This window comes from Salmo trutta, chromosome 12 (genome assembly GCF_901001165.1).
Source record: "Salmo trutta chromosome 12, fSalTru1.1, whole genome shotgun sequence".
Lineage (NCBI taxonomy): Eukaryota > Metazoa > Chordata > Actinopteri > Salmoniformes > Salmonidae > Salmo > Salmo trutta.
In genome coordinates this window covers 53,105,679-53,132,898 of record NC_042968.1, presented here as the reverse complement: position 1 = coordinate 53,132,898, position 27,220 = coordinate 53,105,679, and the positions used below count along the sequence as shown (strand labels likewise).

General features: G+C 41.3%; 1 protein-coding gene across 1 annotated transcript; it reads left to right on the top strand.

Annotated features, from left to right (window-relative positions):
* Nucleotides 1–304: 304 nt before the first annotated feature.
* Nucleotides 305–27,220, top strand: LOC115203777 (serine/threonine-protein phosphatase 2A catalytic subunit beta isoform). Its single transcript, XM_029768758.1, has 7 exons — nucleotides 305–738; nucleotides 19,630–19,839; nucleotides 20,892–21,065; nucleotides 22,958–23,047; nucleotides 23,572–23,733; nucleotides 24,530–24,648; nucleotides 26,333–27,220. The coding sequence occupies exons 1-7, from the start codon at nucleotides 637–639 to the stop codon at nucleotides 26,403–26,405; spliced, it is 930 nt and encodes a 309-aa protein (XP_029624618.1). The 5' UTR covers nucleotides 305–636; the 3' UTR covers nucleotides 26,406–27,220.

Genomic DNA, 27,220 nt, shown 5'->3' with positions numbered 1-27,220 from the left:
GTGTGCGAGACTTGACATTAGAAGGAAGCGTTACAGTATGTTTAGTGGTGATGTTCCATCCTTACAAAGGAAGTAGGACTACATACATTTAAATAGGGGAGTAGGGTATTTATTATTATTATATTATTACATTTTTTGTGAGTGTAGTGTTATATGGTAGGGTATTTGTTGTATTATATATATTTTTTTTAAACTAATTAAGCAAAGTATAAGGGAGTTATACTCCAGTCTAGTAGATGGCGGTAATGCAACATTTATTGGATGCCAACTGCCGTTAAATCTCATCGATGAAGAAGACGTCGATCAGAGCGGCCATTATACAGGCAGTTTCCTTTGTAGGGGGGCGACAGGGAACTAACAGTGCCGTCCCTGCCGCGCCACACGGTGTATATGTGGGACATACAAATACCAGGAAGATTAGCTAACTTTGTATTGAGGATATCGGTACCGATAATAATCACTGATTATCTCGATGATAGATAGAGAGCTGCGCATCGTTCTAAGTTAGCTACAACGCCATCCATAGTTCCGGTTGACGTCTTGAGTTGCGTCGAAGTTGGGCGAAATAACGGTTATTTCATTACTTCACCATATCCACCAGTTAGCTAAAAACAGCCTATCTGATCAGTTTTCAAAATGGACGATAAGGTCTTTACAAAGGAATTAGACCAATGGGTCGAGCAACTGAATGAATGCAAGCAACTGTCGGAGAATCAAGTGAGAACGCTCTGCGAAAAGGTAAGAACGTCCATCTGAGTGCGTTTCTTCAATGCTAGCTTCTCACCGATAACTAGAGAACATGTACAATTTGTATGTCAGATAGCTACCTCTCCCTGGCCGAGGTTGCAGTGGAAACACTAAAAGACACACCCTATCCCCTCAGCCCTCAAATTAAGTGGACACTTCTGATGACGTATCATGACGTCTGACGAGTATACACTTGCAGGGCGAGGGAGGAAGGAATGCTTTTTAAATGCACCGCCCTTGCCCAGAAATGTGTCACTCGTTTATCCCGCGATGATTGTGTTTTCAGCCACCGTAGGTGCTTTATATGCGCTACAGTCAATTATGATTTCATGTCTACTTATATTAACTATATAATTATTAATAAATGCCTACTGTATGATAGCTAGCAAATTAATTGGCTAACGTTAGCCTGCCGAGCTGGAACTTCAGAAGGAAAATGTTTTATTTCTACAATTTCCAAAAGATAACCACAAAAACATTTACTTTTTACGAGATGTTTGTGTCTTCATGTGCGTTAGTAGCACAATTTCAAATTATTTGCATTTGTGTTTACTTACAATTGTATGTAGACTTCTCTGATGTTGTTTTTAAGTTTTGTCAGGCTTTTCTTAGCGGTTGTGCAATTGTCACAGATTGTATTATGGGGAGTTTCAGGCCCCGGAGTGAACATAATTGTACACTCGCAAACTCAACTAAAAACGAGGGCTGTGGAGCTTACTTTGCAAACTTCCCTTGCTTGGCTAATCATTTGTACCGCCCTCCAAGATAGTGATGGGGATTCCCCCAAGGGAATAAGTCAAGGGTAAGTGGACAAGGGTATGTCTTTTATCAGTTTGAACCGTAGGCCGAGTCTGTAACATGTTTCAAGCAGACCACAATAGTCCCTGTGCTCAAGAAAGCAAAGGTAACCTGCCTAACCTCCCTCTCTTTCTAAAATTATTAGCCGAAATTGTTGCAACCCCTATTACTAGCCTGTTCAACCTCTTTCGTATCGTCTGAGATCCCCAAAGATTGGAAAGCTGCTGCGGTCATCCCCCTCTTCAAAGGGGGAGACACTCTAGACCCAAACTGCTACAGACCTATGTCTATCCTTCCTGGCCTTTCTAAGGTCTTCAAAAGCCAAGTAAACAAACAGATCACTGACCATTTTAGAATCCCACCGTACCTTCTCCGCTATGCAATCTGGTTTCCGAGCTGGTCATGGGTGCACCTCAGCCACGCTCAAGGTCCTAAACGATATCATAACCGCCATCGATAAGAGACAATACTGTGCAGCTGTATTCATTGACCTAGCCAAGGCTTTCGACTCTGTCAATCACCACATTCTTATCGTCAAAATCATCAGTCTTGGTTTCTGAAATGACTGCCTCGCCTGGTTCACCAACTACTTCTCAGAGTTCAGTGTGTCAAATCGGAGGGCCTGTTGTCTGGGCCTCTGGCAGTCTTTATGGGGGTGCCACAGTGTTCAATTCTCAGGCCGACTCTTTTCTCTGTATACATCAATGTTGTCGCTCTTGCTGCTGGTGATTCCCTGATCCACCTCTACGCAGATGACACCATTCTGTATACTTCTGGCCCTTCTTTGAACACTGTGTTAACTAACCTCTAGACAAGCTTCAATGCCATACAACACTCTTCCGTGGCCTCCAACTGCTCTTAATTGCAAGTAAAACTAAATACATGCTCTTTAACCGATCGCTGCCTGCACCTTCCCACCCGTCCAGCATCACTACTCTGGCCAGTTCTGACCTAGAATATGTGGACAACTACAAATACCTAGGTGTCTGGTTAGAGTGTAATCTTTCCTTCCAGACTCATATTAAGCATCTCCAATCCAAAATTAAATCTAGAATCGGCTTCCTATTTCGCAACAAACAAATCCTTCACTCATGCTGACAAACATACCCTCGTAAAACTGACTATCGTGCTGATCTTTGACTTCGGCGATGTCATTTACAAAATAGCCTCCAACACTTTACTCAGCAAATTGGATGCAGTCTATCACAGTGCCATCTGTTTTGTCACCAAAGCCCCATATACTACCCATCACTGCGACCTGTACGCTCTCGTTTGCTGGCATTCGTTTCATATTCGTCGCCAAACCCTCTGGCTCCAGGTCATCTACAAGTCTTTGCTAGGTAAAGCCCCGCCTTATCTCAGCTCACTGGTGACCATAGCAGCACCCACCTGTAGCATGCGCTCCAGCAGGTATATTTCACTGGTCACCCCCAAAGCCAATTCCTCCTTTGGCCGCCTTTCCTTCCAGTTCCCTGCTGCCAATGACTGGAACAAATTGCAAAAATCACTGAAGCTGGAGACTCATATCTCCTTCACTAACTTTAAGCACCAGCTGTCAGAGCAGCTCACAGATCACTGCACCTGTACATAGCCCATCTGTAAATAGCTCATCCAACTACCTCATCCCCATACTGTTATTTTTTTCTCTTTCTCATTTGCACCCCAGTATCTCTACTTGCACATTTATCTTCTGCACATCTATCACTCCAGTGTTTAAATTGCTAAATTGTAATTATTTCGCCACTATGGCCTATTATTGCCTTACCTCCCTTATCTTACCTCATTTGCACACGCTGTACATAGACTTTTTTTTCTATTGTGTTATTGACTATATGTTTGTTTATTCCATGAGTAACTCTGTCTTGTTTGTGTCGCACTGCTTTGCTTTATCTTGGCCAGGTGGCAGTTGTATATGAGAACTTGTTCTCAACTGGCCTACCTGGTTCAATAAAGGTGAAATAAAATTTAAAACCATAAATGACTACCGCCCCTAGCACTCACGTCGTTAGCCAAGAAGTTCTTTGAAAGGCTGGTCATGGCTCACATCAACACCATCATCCCGCGAACCCTTGCCTAGACCCACTCCAATTTGCATACCCCCACCCCCCCAGAATGCTGTTCAAATCAATCCAAACTTGGTCACATGCACCAAATACAACATGTGTAGACCTTACTGTGAAATGCTTACTTACAAGCCTTTAACTAACAGTGCAGTTCAAGAAAGAGTTACCAACATTTTTCTCAAATAAACTAAAGTAAAAAATTATAAAAAGTAAAAAATTATAAAAAGTAACAATAACGAGGCTATATACAGGGGTTACTGGTACCGAGTCAATGTGCAGGGATTCATTGACTACAGCTCAGCGTTCAACACCATAGTGCCCACAGAGCTCATCACTAAGCTAAGGACCCTTGGACAAAATTCCTCCCTCTGCAACTGGATCCTGGACTTCCTGACGGGCCGCCCCCACATGGTAAGAGTTGGCAACCACATCTGCCACGCTGATCCTCAACGCGGGGGTGCGTACTTAGTTCCCTCCTGTACTCCCTGTTCACCCAAGACTGCGTGGCCAAGCACGACTCAAACACCATCAAGTTTGTTGACAACAGAGGTAGGCCTGATCATCGACAACGATGAGACAGCCTATAGGGAGGAAGTCAGAGACCTGGCAGTGTGGTGACAGGACAACAACCTCTCCCTCAACGTGAACAAGACAAAGGAGCTGGACTACAGGAAAAGGAGGGCTTAACACGCCCCCATTCAGATCAACGGGGCTGTAGTGGAGCGGGTTGAGAGTTTCAAGCTCCTTGGTGTCCACATCACTAAATTAACTTTTAACAAGGCACACCTGTTAATTGAAATGCATTCCAGGTGACTACCTCATGAAGCTGATTGAGAGAATGCCTTGACAGCTTTGCACAGTATTGGCAAAGGGTGGCTACTTTGAAGAATATGAAATATATTTTGATTTGTTAAACACTTTTTTTTTGGAGTTGCATGATTCCATATGTGTTATTTTCATAGTTTTGATGTCTTCACTATTCAACAATGTAGAAAATAGTTTAAAAAAATAAAATAATACTTGAATCAGCAGGTGTCCAAACTTTTGACTGGTACTGTACATATTCAAAAATGTATCAAAATATTGACCAGAGGACAATATTCAGAAATTATTTCAAAACCCACACAAAGTAGGCTATTGGATTGGCAAAGATTCTTACTTCTGTTACAATGTAAAAATGCAAATGACTATTCAGACAATTTCAAAATATAGATAACCTCTCCCAATACAATTTAGTGGGGACCAGGCCTGACACAAAATGTAGAAATAGTACTTTGACAACAATTTAGAGAATGCAACAAGTATTAGATAAACACAACTGTTCAGAGACTAATTTAAAACATATACATTTGCTGATAAGATTTGTAGTAAAAATGAATGTCACGCAAGTCTTTGCATTTAGTCAACAACATGTCATGGAAGTTGCTGAAGCATGTTGCTCAGAGGCAGAGCAACAGATTTTTACCTTGTCAGCGCGTGGATTTGATCCAGCAGCCTTTCGGTTACTGGCCCAATGCTCCTACCCGCCAGGCTACCTGCCTCCCTGTTAGGCTAGATTTACTTTTTTTTGCCTATGATTTATAGGACAAATTCATATTTCACACTGCCACTTTTTAGTGTTTGCATTTAGCCTACAATGTGTCATGGAACGTCTGGAAGCACGGCCCCATGCTACAAAGTGGCCCAGAACACGTAGAGCACCCAAAGGAGGTTTCTACACATCTCCCACTTTTTGCCCTGCTTCCATTCCGGATGCACACGGCATACCCTCTCTTGCGCCCTTTAAACTTCACCAGGGAGTGGCCTGCTTTCAAATTATGAGTTACAACTCGGTCTACACCCCCTGGTGACACGTTCTTGGCTTCCCGCTTCCTGCCACTATATCCATCACAAAGCGAATGCACAAGTTGCATTTTGAATGCCTTCAGGGACATGCGCCTGTGGTTTCTGTGAAGGGGCCTTTGCAGGGTCCCCCACACAATGTAAGCATGATAATAGCAATTTTGAGCATCCCCCAAAACACATACTTCCACTATTTCCTGGCTGTGCGTCCAGCATTATAGTAGCTCCTGAACTGGTCAATGGTCAACCCCAACCATTTTTTTTCTTGTTGTAATCCAGGACCAGTTCTGGAACACAGAACGGAACGTTGTTCCTGTATTTTGATACTAGTTTTAGGGTGTCATTCTCTGAGCTATTAGAACATAGAAAGTACACCTCATTTGTCCCTCCAGCAGCACACTATAACATTATCCACAGGCCGTTTTAGAATCTGACCTCTGTGGAGCTTGCCCTCCATAATGGCCTTGGGGGAATTCTTCCTATTGTTCCTTACTGTGCCACAATAGTATGTGTTAGTGTCAAGAAGATCTCTCACCAGAGGTATGGGTGAAAATAAGATGTCATCATAGACCTGGTGATGTGATGAGAGAGCCCCGCATGAGCTCCATGACAACTAACACTAAGCCAAGCTATCTTGCTTCATCCCCCTGACCTGTGTACACACTGAAAGCAAGCCAGTAGCCATTCAAGGAGTCATACACCATATTTTTATCCCCTACTTTTTTGGGGCATTTGCTGCTTTCACAGTAGCCTACCGTCAAATGTTATCATAGTAGTTGAAGTAGTTTGGGGAAATTCTGGCTGAATTTGGATCGAAGTAGTACATGTATTTACTAGGGATGCACCGATATGTCATTTTTGGCCGATACCGATATTTTCCTTGCCAAAAAAACAATACCGATATTTAAACATTTGTGGCCTGTTAAGTATTATAGTGCAGTTAAATAGTTGAAACACACACTGACCAAAAAGTTATTTTGTTGGCATCAAAACCTATTTCTTTCACTTACTTGCTGTGTTGTTTCGTTGTTAATTTGTTCAGTCGCAACCAGGATTTCATCATACATGTCAATCAGTGAAGTTTCAGCTGTCTGTCCGTGGCCTCTTCCTCTGTGCCCACTGTCACTGTGTCCGTTTCCATCTTGTCCAGCTGTGTCTAACATTACACGTAAACCCTGTTTCTTGTCTGCATCGAAGTAGCAGTCCTTGTACCTAGCATCGAGCATGGTGGTGACACAATAGAGGCTCATAGAGAATGCCACCTTGTTCACAGCCTCTTGTAGAGTACTTTTGCAGTTTTGTTGAGCAGGTGTTTTCATTGCCATGACAGGGTATCACGTCTGCTGCAGACTCAGTTGAGCTTATTTCGAGTCAGTTGTTTGAATGGAGCTAGGAGTGTGTTCATGTTTCAAACGTTCTCAAATGCCATTGAAATGACAGCAGTGGTATGAGAACCAGCACATTCTTGAGCATGCAATACGGCTTTCCTCAGTACGAAATCCTCGTCGACCCACTGTACTGTCAGACTCAGCATGCTCATGGGGCTGACATTGCTGGTCCAAATGTCAGTCGTGAAGCTAATAGCAGTGACGGCCATCGCAAGTAGCTCATGGATGTGTTTCAACAATACTGTGTAACTCTGGTAGGGCATCATCTGAAAAATAGCACCTACTTGGTGCTCGACCAGTTGCCGAAAGCCAACATAATCCACAACAGAAAACGGTTGATTGTCAATGGCAATGAATTCCATTATCTTGGTGTTAATCGATTTTGCCTTTGAGTTGTTTCGCTGAAATTTGTTTATCAACAATAATGTGTAACTCCGGTAGGGCAACATTTTTTTTCAAATGACTGCTTGACTTTAACTTGTTTAGTTGTTGGCAGTGTGCACGTAGTATTTTTCAGCTTTCGTTCTGTGTAGCGGTGTATATTTATTTTTTTGTGGCGTCGTTACGTCATCTATCTACGTTTATATAGGTATGCACGTCAGCTTTGACATCGGTTTTGCACATCGGCGTTAAACTAGACATCGGGCCGCTATTGGCATTTTTAGCTAATATTGGCCGATTTGGATGCGTCTGCATCCGCCTATGTCACACTTCCATATCTGCGTTGAAAGGTGACAGAGTTAGAGCGATGTTTGTCAGACCATGAGACATCTTGAAAATCGGTCTTCTCACTGGATCGTCGGAACGGTATGGACTACAAACACATCTATGGAAAGATGACTCTCAAGAAAACAGTGGTGCTCTACAACAAGCGTCTTGGGACTCGTCTGAAGTCGGTACACCCAATCTGCCAACTTCTGTCTGAAGCATTCGAACAGTTTGGGCTACACACTAATATGACCCCTCTTTGGAAAGGTGAGACTCTCACGTACATGTTTTTCTCTAGGACGCCCACAGGCCTCACAAGACTTGTCTGAAGGTCCCCCGGTACTGGAAGTATAAATATAGACTGTTTAATGCCAAAAATAAGTGGTTAAATCAAAATCAAATTTATTTATATAGCCCTTCGTATATCAGCTGATATCTCAAAGTGCTGTACAGAAACCCAGCCTAAAACCCCAAACAGCAAGCAATGCATGTGAAAGAAGCACGGTGGCTAGGAAAAACTCCCTAGGAAAAACTCCCTAGAAAGGCCAAAAACCTAGGAAGAAACCTAGCGAGGAACCAGGCTATGAGGGGTGGCCAGTCCTCTTCTGCTGTGCCGGGTGGAGATTATAACAGCACATGGTCAAGATGTTAAAATGTTCATAAATGACCAGCATGGTCAAATAATAATAATCATAGTAGTTGTCGAGGGTGCAACAAGCACGTTCAGTGAACAGGTCAGAGTTCCGTAGCCGCAGGCAGAACAGTTGAAACTGGAGCAGCAGCATGGCCAGGTGGACTGGGGACAGCAAGGAGTCAACATGCCAGGTAGTCCCGAGGCATGGTCCTAGGGCTCAGGTCCTCCGAGAGAAAGAAAGAAAGAGAGAATTAGAGAGAGCATATTTAAATTCACACAGGACACCGGATAAGACAAGAGAAATACTCCAGATGTAACAGACTGACCCTAGCCCCCCGACACATAAACTACTGCAGCATAAATACTGGAGGCTGAGACAGGAGGGATCAGAAGATAAATACATGTATTAAAAAAAATACAAGAAAAGCAAATGTTTCCTGATCTTGTATCTCTCAAATATAGGACAGACACTTCAAAAGGACCTTCCTTTGGAATGTTTTGGTGTGGGCTAATAGCAGTAAGGTCAAATAAAAATGTACATGAAGTATCCCTAAAAAATATTTTAAGGGGTCGTAAAATTCTAAATCAAATCGCAAAATGATCCTTAGTATAACCTTCTTAAAACAATTCCATTTAGCTTAGTAAACCCCCCCCCCTTCTCCCCCGGCTTAGACGGGGCTTAGACTCTTATGGGTTAAACACCAAATCTGGTGGGGAAAAAAACACTCCTACTACTGCTTTCAAAAAACACTTCAAAACCGCATGCCAATGTCACTTTAGGCCCAGGCTGGGTTGTGCAAGGGTGAATGGTGGGACTTGGGGCAGACACAACAGGCTGGGCTGTTGCCCCCATAGATGCTCTTCCTCTCCATGGTCCTCTTCTCTACTCCCCTCTCCTTCCACTCCTCCCTCCCTCGTCCTCTCTGACTGATGTCAGACTGATGGATAATCAGACAGGATAGAGCACACAAAGACGTTCATGGATGACCAGCAGGGTCCGATTATAACCGTAAAGGCTATATAGTCTACACATAGGGCTGTTACGGTGACCGTATTACTGTCACACCGGCGTTCACGAATCATGACCGCAGTCAAATTCCACGTGACCGTTTAGTTACGGTAACTAGGCTTCTCCAAGCTCTGATGCTGCTGATGGTTATTAGTAGCCTACCAAACTTGCCTGGTACTCAGCACTCTATTGTCCCTCTAATAACTCTGACATCAATGCAAATGTAATCGAAAATCAGAGCCCATAAGCTCATGTTGCACAACATTTCTATAGGCTATGCAATTGTTTGAGAGAACCTGAGTGATGGCCTCTTAAAGAGGTACCATCAGCTTTCTATAGGCTAGGCCTACTATATTTATTTATTTATCATTTCCTAATATTAAGCACATTGCTTCTCTTTACAACAGGATTATAGCCTACCTGGCTGACATGAAAATGAACCACAGGAAAACGCGTCCTTCATTCGCTCTTTAAGTGCATAAATGACAAGTTTTTATTTTTTTTCACCCCGCCCCTGTTTCTAGACCGGTGCATTCTAAATCAAAACAAATTTCACACACATTATTTAGTATTAGTGATGCACCGATATTACATTTTTGGCCGATTCCAATATTTTCCTTGCCAAAAAAAAGGGTACCGATAACTAGGGCTGGGCGATATGGCCAAAATCTCATATCCCGATATAGGTCATTTCATATCCCGATAATGATACATATCACGATGTAGCACATTTTCTGTAAATTTAATGAATAAATAGTTTTTATGAAATGACCACGTGTAAAGGCCTATTTCTTATTACATTTTTAATTATGCTCAACAAATAAAAGGTACTTCTCCTTTTATTTAGAACCTTTGTGCAAATTTTCACTTAAGCATGTAGTAAAATATGAATGTATAAAAGGTAAATAGGAAACACTTCAACTATAGTTCCAAACAATATAAATATAGCCCTAAAATATATTTTTAGGGGCTTGCCTGTTTTTGCATGTTTTTTTTTTTTTACATGAATACGTGCCACATCAATTTGCATTTGGTACCTTGGGTCGAGTGTTAACACACACTCACGAAACCCCTGTTTCTTGACCCTGTAAATTGGGGCCATGTATTTGCAGATGTAAGTTGTAACGGCAGCTGTTATCTCCTTCCATTGTTGTGATTCTTTGCCATATGGTATGCTTTGGGCAAAAGCCTCTTGCAACGACTGAGTCAGAGTTTGTTTTGAGCACTCAACTGTACATTTTTGGGTCTCATCCGTAGACTCTCTCCGTACTGTTTCACATGATTCTCGCGTAGGTGGTAAAAGAGGTTAGTGGTGTTTGAGCCTGTGGTCGGGACCGGCCTGCGGCATATTTTGCAGAGGACAGTTTTCTGAACCGTCAGACTTTTCATACCCAAACCACGTCCATGTGACCGAAGTAGCACCTCTTAGGTACGAGCTCTGTGTCACATTCACTCTCCTCCATGTTTGTTTGTGTTGCAAATTTCCTTCCACACGATACGTGTGGAAGAACGCAGAGCGTTGTCCAATTGACAAAAAATATTGCCGTAAAGTGTGATTTGCGACACAACGAAATAAACGATAGAGCATAGTATGAAACGCTCTATTGTCACACGATATATACAGTTGAGTCGGAAGTTTACATACACTTAGGTTGGAGTCATTAAAACTTGTTTTTCAACCACTCCACAAAATTCTTGTTAACAAACTAGTTTTGGCAAGACGATTAAGACATCTACTTTGTGCATGACACAAGTAATTTTTCCAACAATTGTTTACAGACAGATTATTTCACTTATAACTCACTGTTTCACAATTCCAGTGGGTCAGAAGTTTACATACACTAAGTTGACTGTGCCTTTAAACAGCTTGGAAAATTCCAGAAAATGATGTCATGGCTTTAGAAGCTTCTGATAGGCTAATTGACATCATTTGAGTCAATTGGAGGAGTACCTGTGGGTGTATTTCGAGGCCTACCTTCATTCAAACTCAGTGCCTCTTTGCTTGACATCATGGGAAAATCAAAAGAAATCAGCCAAGACCTAAATTGTAGACCTCCACTAGTCTGGTTCATCCTTGGGAGCAATTTCCAAACGCCTGAAGGTACCACGTTCATCTGTACAAACAATAGTACGCAAGTTTAAACACCATGGGACCACGTAGCCAACATACCACTCAGGAATTTTGAGTAGAGCAGACATTTCCATATGTCTGTGTTAGCTACATGTGTGACAACTCCACCAGTCCTATTTATGATATCATTCACTAAAATGCTATATTTATTAAACATTTCATCGAATTTTTATTTTATTTTTATTAATGAGTATATTTGAGTTTAACCACTATATTTGTTGTATTATTTGTTCTGTCTTTTCAGGTGGATTAAACTGAAATTGCAACCAACTTTCTAAGGCTTGTTTTAAAAAATAACGATATTTTGGAGATTATTTCCTTTTCAAACAGCTGAAAGTGAGCGATTGTAATCTGAATAAAGGGGAAAGGCCATTCTTGAACATGGGGTGAGACATTCTTACTAATTTACTAGAGAAACAGTTTGGATTTAAGTATAACTTTTGTATGACGGATGCCTTTAGTGAGAGGTCTAATGCTTTAATATTTAATCATTTCTGCCCTCCGAATTCATATTCGTTATATAAATAGGCCCTTTTAATTTTGTCTGGCTTGCCGTTCCAAATAAAATTGTTCATATAATTTAAAAAGCAGTTCACTAGGTGTAGGCAAAACCATAAACAAATAGTTAAACTGTGATATGATTAAAGAGTTAATCAGGGTGATTTTTCCACAAATAGACAGGTATTTTCCTTTCCATGGTAGCAAGATCTTATCTATTTTTGATAACTTTCTATAAAAATGTATTGGAGTGAGATCCTTTCTTTCTTTCGGGATTTGAATACTGAGTATGTCCACATCCCCGTCAGACCATGTTATTGGTAAACTACACGGTAGTATAAAAGTTGCGTTTTTTAGTGATCCAATACTTAATATTTATCATAATTTGGTTTTAATCCAGAGAGGTTAGCAAAAGTATATAGATCCTCTATGAGGCTGGGGAGGGATTGTATTTGTGGTTTTAAAAGGAAAACATGAATCATCAGTGTACAATGAGACATTTCTAGTCCCTTAATATTATTGTTTGATCTAATTTTAACCGCTAACCTTTTGATGGCAATAATAAATAGATATGCCGATATTGGACAACCTTTCTGAGATGTTTACATTATTTACTATTTTACACATAGGATTACTATACATCACTTTAACCCATTTTATAAGAGATTTCCCAAAATTGAAATATTCTAGGCATTTATATATAAACTCCAGTCGCACTTTATCAAAAGTATTTTCAAAGTCGGCTATGAAAACCAGGCCTGATTTCCCAGATATTTCATAGTGTTCTATTGTTTCCAGTACTTGTCTTATATTATCTCCAATGTATCGTCCATGTAAAAAAACCTGTCTGATTAGGATGAATAATATCTGACAATACTTTTTTAATTCTATCCGCCAAGCATTTAGCTAGGATTTTTGCATTACAACACTGAATTGTAAGAGGCCTCCAATTTTTTAAATGGACTGGGTCTTTATATATACCACTTGGATCCTGTTTCAGTAATAATGATATCAGGCCTTCTTGTTGCTTGTTTGATAATCTACCATTTATATAGGAGTGGTTAAAACATGATAATAATGATCCTCTGAGTATATGAAAAAGTTTTGTATACTTCCACTGGTATGCCATCCAGCCCTGGAGTTTTCCCGGACTTAAAGGCTTTAATTGCATCAAGACGTTCTTCCTCTGTAATTTGGCCTTCACATGAGTCTTTCTGTATAGATGTTAATTTTACATTATTATTGGGGGGAAAAATTCATATAATTAGCTTCAGTTAGTGGAGACTGAAATGAAAACATTCTTAAAGTACTTTACTTCCTCTTTCAAAATATAATTCGGTGAATCATGCATGACTCCATTTTGTAACAAGTTTCCCCCAAAAAAATTTGGTAGCATTTCTATATTGAAGATTGAGAAAGAATTTGGTGCATTTTTTTCCCCCCATATTCCATCCAGTTCGCTTTATTCTTATAATATATTACACTGGATCTTTCTTGAATATGTTCCTCCATTTCTTTTTGTTTTTCCTCTAACTTATTCTGTGCCTCTATGGTACCGTTTTTATTGCTATCTAACTGGACTCTTAGTCCTTCAATTTCTTTTGTTAATATGGACTCTTTTGATCTAAGTTGCTTTTGTTTTATAGATGAGTACTGAATTGCATGCCTTCTAAAGAGACATTCAAAAGTGTCCCATACAATAAGGGGATCTGCTGTACCTATGTTATGTCTGAAAAAGTCAGTTATAAATTCTTCTGTCCTAGTTATAAACAATTTATCTAGTAGGCTTTGATTAAATGTCCAATATCCTCGCCCACGTGGAAATTCTGTAAGATATTTTATGTATGTATGTATGTATGTATGTATGTATGTATGTATGTATGTATGTATGTATGTATGTATGTATGTATGTATGTATGTGTGATGATCCGACCGCATTCTGTTCCCTCAACACCTTTTAAACTTTTGGTGCCAGAGAGAATGACAAGAAAGTAGTCAAGACGACTAGCTTGATTAAGCCTCCGCAATGTATATCTCACTACGTCAGGGTATTTATGCCTCCATATATCCACTAATTCCAATATATCCATGACATTGATGATTTCCTTAAGTACCTGAGGGTGATAGTTTGTAGTGTGATTTCCTATCTGGTCCATAGAGGTATTTAAGACCGTATTAATAAAATCTCCCACCATAATAATAGAGTCCAGTGTTGCTTGTAGAGTTGATAAATTCTTATATATATTTTCAAAGAAGCTTGGATCATCATTATTTGAACCGTATAGGTTAATAAGCCATATTTGTTTATTGTCCAATAACATATTTAAAATAATCCATCTACCTTGATGATCTGTTTGGACAATTTGCACATTTGGATGAAAATTACTGTTAATTAATACCATCACCCCTTTTGAATTTCTTTGCCCATGGGAGAAATATATTTCGCCCCCCAGTCCTTTTTCCACAAAACTTCATCTAAAATTGTTGAATGAGTTTCCTGTAAACAATAGATATTATATTCCTTCTCTTTTAGCCAGGTAAATACTGATCATCTTTTCTTTTCTGCTAAGCCATAACAATTATAACTGGCTATACTTATTTCACCACTTACCATAATGAGACACAACTCTATTCTATTTTTCATAATATGTTTGTAAACGTACCATTAAATGGTAACAAAAAAGTATATAGCTATATATAAAAAGTATATAGCTATACCATGATATTTGCTTTGCTACTAAGTAAACCTCCAATTGGTCCCCACTATTCCACCCGCTAAAAGCCCTCCTCATCCCGAGTTGGGTTGTCAACCCAATGCCCGGCAGACTCCCCATCCCATAGCCCTGAAGAGACTGGGATCCATCCTTCAAAAAGGGCACACAGTGCCATAGAACTCTTGCTTGTAGCATGCGAGGCAGCTTTTCTAGCTAGTGTTTTGATGTAGTGTACAAAGTTAAAAAAACAACATACAAATCCAATTTTATTGGTCACATACGTGTTTAGCAGAAATGCTTGTGCTTCTTGCACCGACAGTGGAGTAATATCTAACAATTACACAACATATACAGTGGGGGGAAAAAAGTATTTAGTCAGCCACCAATTGTGCAAGTTCTCCCACTTAAAAAGATGAGAGAGGCCTGTAATTTTCATCATAGGTACACGTCAACTATGACAGACAAAATGAGAAAAAAAATCCAGAAAATCACATTGTAGGATTTTTTATGAATTTATTTGCAAATTATGGTGGAAAATAAGTATTTGGTCAATAACAAAAGTATATATCAATACTTTGTTATATACCCTTTGTTGGCAATGACACAGGTCAAACGTTTCTGTAAGTCTTCACAAGGTTTTCACACACTGTTGCTGGTATTTTGGCCCATTCCGCCATGCAGATCTCCTCTAGAGCAGTGATGTTTTGGGGCTGTCGCTGGGCAACACGGACTTTCAACTCCCTCCAAAGATTTTCTATGGGGTTGAGATCTGGAGACTGGCTAGGCCACACCAGGACCTTGAAATGCTTCTTACGAAGCCACTCCTTCGTTGCCCGGGCGGTGTGTTTGGGATCATTGTCATGCTGAAAGACCCAGCCACGTTTCATCTTCAATGCCCTTGCTGATGGAAAGAGGTTTTCACTCAAAATCTCACAATACATGGCCCCATTCATTCTTTCCTTTACACGGATCAGTCGTCCTGGTCCCTTTGCAGAAAAACAGCCCCAAAGCATGATGTTTCCACCCCCATGCTTCACAGTAGGTATGGTGTTCTTTGGATGCAACTCAACATTCTTTGTCCTCCAAACACGACGAGTTGAGTTTTTACCAAAAAGTTCTATTTTGGTTTCATCTGACCATATGACATTCTCCCAATCCTCTTCTGGATCATCCAAATGCTCTCTAGCAAACTTCAGACGGGCCTGGACATGTACTGGCTTAAGCAGGGGGACACGTCTGGTACTGCAGGATTTGAGTCCCTGGCGTCATAGTATGTTACTGATGGTAGGCTTTGTTACTTTGGTCCCAGCTCTCTGCAGGTCATTCACTAGGTCCCCCCGTGTGTTTCTGGGATTTTTGCTCACCGTTCTTGTGATCATTTTGACCCCACGGGGTGAGATCTTGCGTGGAGCCCCAGATCAAGGGAGATTATCAGTGGTCTTGTATGTCTTCCATTTCCTAATAATTGCTCCCACAGTTGATTTATTCAAACCAAGATGCTTACCTATTGCAGATTCAGTCTCCCCAGCCTGGTGCAGATCTACCATTTTGTTTCTGGTGTCCTTTGACAGCTCTTTGGTCTTGGCCATAGTGGAGTTTGGAGTGTGACTGTTTGAGGTTGTGGACAGGTGTCTTTTATACTGATAACAAGTTCAAACAGGTGCCATTAATACAGGTAATGAGTGGAGGACAGAGGAGCCTCTTAAAGAAAAAGTTACAGGTCTGTGAGAGCCAGAAATGTTGCTTGTTTGTAGGTGACCAAATACTTATTTTCCACCATAATTTGCAAATAAATTCATTAAAAATCCTACAATGTGATTTTCTGGATTTTTATTTCTCATTTTGTCTGTCATAGTTGACGTGTACCTATGATGAAAATTACAGGCCTCATCTTTTTAAGTGGGAGAACTTGCACAATTGGTGACTGACTAAATACTTTTTCCCCCCACTGTACCCAATACACACACACATAGTAAAGGAATGGAATTAAGAATGTAAAAATATATGGACGAGCCATGTCAGTGGCATAGAATAAGATATAGGATACAGTATATACATATGAGATGGGTAATGCAAGATATGTAGACATTATTAAAGTGACTAGAGTTCCATTTATTAAAGTGGCCTGGGATTTGAAGTCTATGTATAGTGGATATAAAAAGTCTACACACCCCTGTTAAAATGTCAGGTTTTTGTGATGTAAAAGAATGAGACAAAGATAAATCATGTCAGAACTTTTTCTACTGTTAACGTGACATTATGTTAGAAAGCTGAAGATGAAGAGGAAGTTAACTTTTCAGCACGACAACGACCCAAAGCACACATCCAAATGCACGAAAGCATGGCTTCACCAGAAGAAGATTAACGTTTTGGAATGGCCCAGCCAGAGCCCAGACCTGAATCCAATTGAACATATCTGGGGTGATCTGAAGAGGGCTGTGCACAGGAGATGTCATCGCAATCTGACAGATTTGGAGCGCTTTTGCAAAGAAGAGTGGGCAAATATTGCCACATCAAGATGTGCCATGCTAATTGACTCCTACCCAAAAAGACTGAGTGCTGTAATAAAATCAAAAGGTGCTTCAACAAAGTATTAGTTTAAGGGTGTGCACACTTATGCAACCAGGTTATTGTGAGTTTTTTTATTTTTCCCCCTCAAAGATTTGTTTGTTTTTCAATTGAATTGTTCACGTTATAGGTCACATTAAAGGTGGAAAAAGTTCTGACATGATTTATCTTTGTCTCAGTATTTTACATCACAAAAACATGCCATTTTAACAGGGGTGAGTAGACTTTTTAAATCCACTGTATATAGGCAGCAGCCTCTGTGCTATTGATGGCTATTTAACAGTCTGATGGCTTTGAGAGAGAAGCTATTTTTCAGTCTCTCAGTCCCAGCTTTGATGCACCTGTACTGACCTCACCTTCTGGATGATAGCGGGGTGAACAGGCAGTGGCTCGGGTGGTTGTTGTCCTTGATTTATCTTTTTGGCCTTCCTGTGACATCGGGTGCTTTAGGTGTTCTGGGGGCAGGTAGTTTGCCCCCAATGATGCGTTGGGCAGACCACACCACCCTCTGGAGAGCCCTGTGGTTGCTGTACCAAGTGGTGATACAGCCCAACAGGATGCTCTCGATTGTGCAGCTGTAAACGTTTGAGGGTTTTAGGTGACAAGTCACATTTCTTCAGCCTCCTGATATTGAAGAGGTGCTGTTGTGCCTTCTTCCCACACTGTCTGTGTGAGTGGACCGTTTCAGTTTGTCCGTGATGTGTACGTTAAGGAACTTGAAGCGTTCCACCTTCTCCACTGCGGTCCCGTCGATGTGGATAGGGGGTGCTCCCTCTGCCATTTTCTGAAGTCCACGATCTTCTCATTTGTTTTGTTGACATTGAGTGAGGTTTTTTTTCTGGCACCACACTCCCAGAGCCCTCACTTCTTCCCTGTAGGCTGTCTCATCATTGTTGTTAATCAAGCCTACTACTGTTCGCTGATCCAGTGTTGAGGGTGCACGAAGTGGAAATGTTGTTTCCTACCTTCACCACCTGGGGGTGGCCCATCAGGAAGTCCGGGACCCAGTTGCACAGTGCAGGGTTCAGTCCCAGGGCCTTGAGCTTAATGATGAGCTCGGAGGGTACTATGGTGTTGAATGCTGAGCTATAGAATATCAATGAAAGCACATTTTGCAATATTCTAAGTAGATAGCCATTTAGACACCCACCAAGTTTAGCCCTCACCAAACTAAGATTTACTATAAGAAAAATTGGATTACCTTTGCTGTTCTTCGTCAGAATGCACTCCCAGGATTTCTACTTCAATAACAAATGTTGGTTTGGTTCAAAATAATCCATAGTTATATCCAAATAGCGGTGTTTTGTTCGTGCGTTCAAGACACTATCCGAAAGGGTAAAGAAGGGTGACGCGCCCGACGCGTTTCGTGACAAAAAGACTCGAAATATTCCATTACCGTGCTTCGAAGCATGTCAACCGCTGTTTAAAATCAATTTTTATGCCATTTTTCTCGTAAAAAAGCGATACTATTCCGACCGGGAAACCGTGTTTTAGTACAAAGAGAGAGAAAATAAAAACATGGTGTCGCCTCGTGCACGCGCCTCAGTCTCATAGTACTCTGACCGACCACTATCCAAACGCGCTAATGTTTTTCAGCCAGGGCCTGCAAAGCCACCATTCAGCTTTTCCCCAGTTTCTGAGAGCCTATGGGAGCCGTAGGAAGTGTCACGTTACAGCAAAGATCCTCAGTTTTCAATAAAGGGAGCCAAGAAGCCCAAGAAATTGTCAGACAGGCCACTTCCTGTACAGAATCTTCTCAGGTTTTTGCCTGCCATATGAGTTCTGTTATACTCACAGACACCATTCAAACAGTTTTAGAAACTTTAGGGTGTTTTCTATCCAAAGCCAATAATTATATGCATATTCTAGTTTCTGGGCAGTAGTAATAACCAGATTAAATCGGGTACGTTTTTTATCCGGCCGTGTAAATACTGTCCCCTAGCCCTAACAGGTTAATCATGAAACATACACCCCTGCCCTTTTTTATTCCCAGAGAGATATTTATTCCTGCCTGCGCGATGAACTGAGAATCCAGCTGGCTGGACCGATTCGGACCGTATATCCCAAGAGAGCCGTGTTTCTGTGGAGCAGAGTATTTTACAATCCCTGATCTCTCTCTCTCTGGAAAGCTCTCTGAGCTAGTCAACTTTATTATCTAGAGATTGAACATTAGCGAGTAATATACTCGGAATCGGTGAGTGGGGTGCGCGCCTCCTAAATCGGATTGGAAAAGTCGTACTCCTGGTTGTGACTCTGGTAGTGCTGGTGAGTTGCTGCCGCTCTGCTATCCAGTAGTTCTTCCCGGCTGTATGTAATAACACCAAAAAAAATGACGGGCTAACAATGTAAGAAATAATAATACATTAAAAAACAAAATACTGCAAAGTTTCCTAAGAGCAAGAAGTGAGGGAACCCTCTGTCAGCCTACTTGTCTTGCAGCCTTTCATTCACCCTCTTGAATAAATGTTTACATTTGTATACACCAGTCACTGATGTTTTCTGTAATCCACTTTTTGTTCCCCTCTCCAGGCTAAAGAGATCCTGACCAAGGAGTCCAACGTGCAGGAGGTACGCTGTCCCGTCACGGTGTGCGGAGATGTGCACGGCCAGTTCCATGACCTCATGGAGCTTTTCAGAATCGGGGGCAAGTCGCCCGACACCAACTACCTGTTCATGGGGGACTACGTAGACCGAGGCTACTACTCGGTGGAAACAGTCTCGCTGCTTGTCGCACTAAAGGCAAGTGAACTCTGAACTTGATGAGTGGGCTGAAACCACAGTATTTCAGTTTCTAGTATAAAGTCTGTCTTGCCATCAGGGGTTGGAACCGGTTCAGGGAACAGAACCGAAAACCGGAAAATAACGTAATTTTTAGAGGAACCGAAACAGAACCGGGAGCGAAAGTGTGATTGTTCCGGAACAGAAGAGCTATTTAAAAGCATGGGAACCACTGAGTAACGTTATTTTACGTTCCAGGCATTTTTTTCAGTCCCACAAAAAAAACGCAACAAAGTGCCTATACAAAGCCCTGACTCTGTCACTCAATACATTTCTATCTGCCAGTTAAAAATCTTGGCAAGTGTGTGTGTGTGTGTAGGCTACCTGCCCCTCCCCTGATGTTACAAAGTGATTCATAAATTAGGGAGATATGTTTTTAATTGGAGAAGAATGGATTAACCTTTTCAATGGTAGTTAAGGATACTATAGTTATCATGTTTCACATTTGATTTATTAACTACAAAAAGGTAAGACGTGTTTTTATTCTGGTGACGCTCTGCACACACAAGCATGTTAGCTAGCTAGCTCTGGTCCAACATTAAGCCAACTCTGAAGTTCAGACATTCAAAGTTCAAAGTTCTGCTCCTCCGTAGGTATAATTCTGTGGGCCTGTCATAAAATGCCCGGCGCTTTAAGCCAAGCCTCCGTCTCCACCCTCTCTCGCGCAATACACTTGTCTGTTCAATGCATGTAAATAGCTTCCCCGCTCCATAGCAAGCTGCTCTATCCGCACTGATTGGTGAAATAATTTTGATGTCGAGCAAAATGTGAACATGTCAGACGTTTTAAAAGGAACGATTGTAATCCGTTACTTTTTGCTGGTCGAAATGTTTTTTGTATTTTTCCAATTGCGGCGTAAAGTGCATGATTGTAAATGGTTTTGAATACGATGCAGTTAAGTTTTCACATGGTGACACCGTGCTGCTGTCACATTCTTTGTAAAGGCATTTTTCATTAATCAAGTTTTTTTTAGGCCTAGAGCTTTTGGAGCTAAACTCTCTCTCGCTCCGCAGGTCCGTTACCCAAAGCGCATCACGATACTGCGGGGGAACCACGAGAGCAGACAGATCACCCAGGTGTACGGCTTCTACGACGAGTGCTTGAGGAAGTACGGCAATGCAAATGTGTGGAAATACTTCACAGACCTCTTCGACTATCTCCCCCTGACGGCCCTTGTCGATGAACAGGTAACACAAGTGCATAAAGTGGTGTTATTTTATGTCATTGTGTGCATCCCAAATGGCATCCTTTTTCCTTTATAGTGCACTACTTTTGACCAGGGCCGGATTTTCACCAGGGTCCATAGGGCCGTGGTCAAAAGTAGTCGAAGGTTTACATACACTTAGGTTGGAGTCATTGAAACTCGTTTTTCAACCACTCCACACATTTCTTGTTAACAAACTATAGTTTTGGCAAGTCGGTCAGGACATCTACTTTGTGCATGACACAAATCATTTTTCCAACAATTGTTTACAGACAGATTATTTAACTTATAATTCCCTGTATCACAATTCCAGTGGTTCAGAAGTTTACATACACTAAGTTGACTGTACCCTTAAACAGCTTGGAAAATTCCAAAAATGATGTCATGGCTTTAGAAACTTCTGATAGGCTAATTGACATCATTTGAGTCAATTGGAGGTGTACTAGTGGATGTATTTCAAGGCCTACCTTCAAACTCAGTGCCTCTTTGCTTGACATCACGGGAAAATCAAAAGAAATCAGCCAAGACCTCAGAAAAAAAATAGGCCACAAGTCTGGTTCATCCTTGGGAACAATTTCCAAATGCCTGAAGGTACCACGTTCATCTGTACAAATAATAGTACGCAAGTATAAACACCATGGGACCACGGAGCCATCATACAGCTCAGGAAGGAGACATGTTCTGTCTTCGTAGAGATGAACGTACTTTGGTGCGAAAAGTACAAATCAATCCCAGAACAACACCAAAATACCTTGTGAAGATGCTGGAGGAAACGGGTACAAAAGTTTCTATATCCACAGTAAAACGAGTCCTATATCGATATAACCTGAAAGGCCGCTCAGCAAGGAAGAAGCCACTGCTCCAAAACCGCCATCAAAAAAGGCCGGACTACGGTTCGCAACTGCACATGGGGACAAAGATCGTACTTTTTGGAGAAATGTCCTCTGGTCTGATGAAACAAAAATGTTTGGCCATAATAACCGTTATGTTTGGAGGAAAAAGGGGGAGGCTTGCAAGCCAAAGAACACCATCCAAACCGTGAAGAATGGTGGTGGCAGCATCTTGTTGTGGGGGTGCTTTGCTGCAGGAGGTACTGGTGCACTTAGCAAAATAGATGGCTTCATGAGGATGGAAAATGATGTGGATGTATTGAAGCAACATCTCAAGACATCAGTCAGTAAATTAAAGCTTGGTCGCAAATGGGTCTTCCAAATGGACAATGACCCCAAGCATACTTTCAAAGTTGTGGGAAAATGACGACAAAGTCAAGGTATTGTAGTGGCCATCACCTCAATCCTATAGAGAATTTGTGGGCAGAACTGAAAAAGTGTGTGCGAGCAAGTAGCCCTACAAGCCCTACAAACGTGACTCAGTTACACCAGCTCTGTCAGGAGGAATGGGCCAAAATTCACCCAACTTATTGTGGGAAGCTTGTGGAAGGCTACCTTAAATGTTTGACCCAAGGTAAACAACTTAAATGCAATGCTACCAAATACTAATTGAGTGTATGTAAACTTCTGACCCACTGGGAATGTGATGAAAGAAATAAACCTTTCTCTCTGCTTTTATTCTGACATTTCACATTCTTAAAATAAAGTGGTGATCCTAACTGACCTAAGACAGGGAATTTTTACTAGGATTAAATGTCAGGAATTGTGAAACTGATTTTAAATGTATTTGGCGTATGTAGGTGTATGTAAACTTCCGACTTCAACTGTACATAATAGGGTGCAATTTGGGACATACATTGAATGTTATGCGTAAGTTCAAAGGAAGCCTTCCTAATTATGTTTGTGATTTACATGTAGGCAACAACCCTCTTTTCCAAAGTGACGTAAAGGTAAATCACGTCTATCCTTTCATCCTATGCTGTAGATCTTCTGCCTGCACGGTGGCCTCTCCCCCTCCATAGACACACTGGATCACATCCGGGCCCTGGATCGCCTGCAGGAAGTTCCACACGAGGTCAGTGTTGCCTGACAGAGGACCTAATTAGTCTGCCCTGTCAACCACACAGACAGTGGGGGTAGGATACTAGCTAGCTGTCAGCACCGAGAGGGGCTGTCAGATGGTATGAGGTCGACTGCATGACGGTGTGGTGGTGTTGACCTACCGTAGTGTTAGAGCCAAGCCCCAGGTTGTGTTCAGTAGGCACCAAATGGAGTAAAATAGGGAGACCTTAACTGGACTTGTCCACTGAGAAATGCTCCTTTTTGTTTTCCGTCTGTTTTGCTACGTCATGCCATAATGAACGTGACCCTCGTCTCTTTTCGAGGGGTCGGCTATTCAGGTTCCAATGCATCATTGTCATTGATGGCTGCAGTCTTATGACAAATATTAGGACTGTTTCCCTTCTTTGCAATCCTACTGCCCATTACATATTTAATATGATCTGTCTTCAAGCCGTCCTAAATAAGGTCAGAATCCCTATGCGGCAATTTATTGAGGGCTGCGTTTCTTGTGTGTGTGTGTGTGTGTGTGTGTTTCAGGGGCCCATGTGTGACCTGCTGTGGTCAGACCCAGATGACCGTGGGGGCTGGGGCATCTCCCCCCGAGGTGCTGGCTACACCTTTGGGCAGGACATCTCGGAAACCTTCAACCATGCCAACGGTCTTACCCTTGTGTCCCGTGCCCACCAACTTGTCATGGAGGTAACCCCAGTTATGCTTTTAGTTTAGGCAGTTAATGTTTATGCTCAGTGTCTTTATATACTTGGTTGGTGTAGTTTTAGTATCAAAGCAAGTAGCAATTACAGTGATTCTGGGAGTAAAATGCTTCTGTAGATGGTTTAGAATTTGAATTCCCCCATGGAAGAGAGGACAATTTTTCGAAATGTTTCAAGTCAAATATTGTAGTACTTCCATTCTGTACATGGAACCTAAAGGTCTGTTAAGACTGCCCAGAGGGAATTGAATTTGAGATGTCAAAATGAACAGATATCACGGTAAGAGTAGCCTACACACACTTGAGTTAGCTTGCCCTCCATGTCTCTGTAGATGTTTCAGCTGGCAGCTGCTGTGCAAATGTTAGCTGTTTAACATGGATAAATAATTCAGGAGTCTTGTGTACGCCGTTTTTATTTATAGTATTATCCACTTCCGGCTTTGAGGGAGGAGCTGGCAGCTTGTGTCCAAAATGAAACCCTATCCCGCACGTAGTGCAGTATTTTTGAACAGGGCTCTCTTTTTAAAATTTGCACTGAGGGGAATAGATTGCTATTTGGGACACATCCTGGGAATTCACCTGGCTCAGAATTCCAGGGCCAGAATGTAGAGTTGATAATTAAGCTGTGTACTGTATGCATATAACTACTTCTTGTAAGAGAAGGGTTTAAGTACCTATAATACATACATGGCATATGTCCTCAGAAAGATCTAACTAATGATTAGAATAAGCAATTTAAGGTTCACTTTACTTTTTATAGTGATGATGATTTTTGTTTTCCAGGGCTACAACTGGTGTCATGACCGAAACGTTGTCACCATCTTCAGTGCACCAAACTACTGCTATCGCTGTGGCAACCAAGCTGCCATCATGGAACTGGATGATACTCTGAAATACTCTTTGTAAGTGACATTGAGGTTATTTGAGGCTCTAAGGACAGGTGAACTCAGATTAGTGTTTATAACCAGGTTTCCATCCAACCGGTTCATACAGATTAATTACCTGATGCATTAAAAAAGTCACAACCGGACTGATGGAAACATACAATTGTACCAGCATTTCCTAACTGTCGACAGACAATTTATTGGTTCGACACGGTGGGATCTTTTCAAATCAAATTTTATTGGTGACATTGACATGGTTAGCAGATGTTATTGCGAGTGTAGTGCAATGCTTGTGCTTCTAGTAACGACAGTGCAGCAATATCTAACAAGTAATATCTAACAATTCCACAACAAATACCTAATGCACACAAATCTAAGTAAGGAATGGAATAAGCATATATACATTTATGGATGAGCAACGTCAGAGTGGCATTTGTATGTATAAAGTGAGAAATGGCGGTGGAAATGCCTTTTTATGTGCAAATATTGGTATAATAACCATCATATTGAAGTAAACTTCATATGTTGTGTGGTCCTCCCACTAGGACTCGGGAAAGCATGCAGTTTATTAGGCTACAGATTAAATAAGTTATAATGAACTGCACAGAGTGGTGAAAATGCATGGTGATGAGCTTGATGCACCTTTCTTATTCTGGTGATGTTTATTTATCAATGCATGGCTGCCGTTTGACAAATAAATATTGTCCTTAATAATCTCGTGTAGGGAGCCTACCTGCACTGTATTTGCCAGCTGTTGGCTATAGTGCACGTGCCAAGACCAGAGTGGGCACATTTGTTGTATAATGCAACAGTATTTGTGACACATCATTATTTTTATCTGCAGTACGTCTACACGCATAGCCCTGTATCCCCGATAAGTCTGTTTGATTGAAATGCACCGCTGGTGGGGAAATGTTTTTTTAGGCTGTTTTCAAGCTAGTTTTCTGCATGTTCTGCTATGGGGCTGAGAAACATTTGTGCTAATTTTCCAAAATTCTATGTATTTTTCCATGAATGCTGTGTTCTTTTACTATCAATGCACATAACAATCAATGCACAAACATAACTATCAATGCTGCTGAATTCATAGTTGTTTTTTCAGCTGTATAGCATTTATTTTGGTGATTTTAAGTTCTTAATGATTATATTATAAATAAAAAATATATACAGATTCACACCCCTTGACTTTTTCCAAATATTGTTGTTACAGCTTGAATTTAGAATGGATTTATGAGATTTTTTGTCACTGGTATTGTCACACAATACCCCCTAATGTCAAAGTGGAATTAGGTTTTTCGAATGAAAAGCTGAAATGTCTTGTGTCAATAAGTATTCAACCCCTTTTGTTATGGCAAGCCTAAATAAGTTCCAGAGTAAAATGCATGGACTCACTGTGTGCAATAATAGTGTTTAACATTATTTTTTGAATGACTACCTCATCTCTGTACCCCACACATACAATTATCTGTAAGGTCCTTTTGTCGAGCAGTGAATTTCAAAAACGGATTCTACTACAAAGACCAGGGAGGTTTTCCAATGCCTTGCAAAGAAGGGCACCTATTGTTAGATCTGTAAAAGTGCTGGCATTATAAATTGAGTTATACATTGCATTATCACCTCTATTGTAATTGTTCAAATGTGCCAGTTCTGTAATGGTCTTCATTGGAGTCATCCTAATGTTGTATTTACTGTCCTCCTCCAGCCTTCAGTTTGACCCTGCACCTCGACGCGGGGAGCCCCATGTCACCCGCCGTACCCCCGACTACTTCTTATAAACACCCACTGGCCTGGTGGTGGGGGAAGAAGACTGCAAGACCGCTACAGCAAGCAAACAACAAACCCCCCCAAAACCTGCGTGCATATAACCTGTTACAACATGAAGCACTGACATGGACCAAAATGTGCCATATAAGCATTTAGTACATAATACAAATTTCCCTGTGTCTCAGTACTGCAACACAGTGTCCCGTTTGAGCCTTTACTGTAGTTGCCTGCTGTATAATATTGATCGTAATGTTATTTTGTTTATGGGCTCTACACACAGAGAGAAAGCATCCCTATATACAGTATTTCCCATTATTGCGTCTGAGCGCACAGGCACTGCCATTGAGGCAATCTCTATTTTTAAGTGGTCAATTTTCTTCATGATTGGCTAATCTCTCCTGATTACCCAGTTGGACATGATTTCCAACAGGGTCATCGGGGGGAGGGGGGGGGGGGGGGGGGGGGGGGGGAAATCAGCCAATGAAGTTGGCTGTCCATCTAAAATGGCCTTTTGGCCACTAGAGGCCTCTCTGCAACTGTACATTACTCTGCACAAAAAAATTTGATAACTTGCTTACTTTCCCCACCCAAATATCACTGGGCAATGATACATTTTCCATTGGCAATGCCTGGCATGTGAATAACGGTATTTTATACAAATGCACAAGCTTACATCCCCAGCCCACTCTTCTTCACCAAACTTCTTCCTACTCTTCCCCTTGGTCTAATCTACCTGTTTATTTTCCTCTGTATATTTGTCATGAAGTGATTGCCTCTTTGATGCATTTGAACTAATAAAGTACTTTTAATTGTAAATGACACCAAA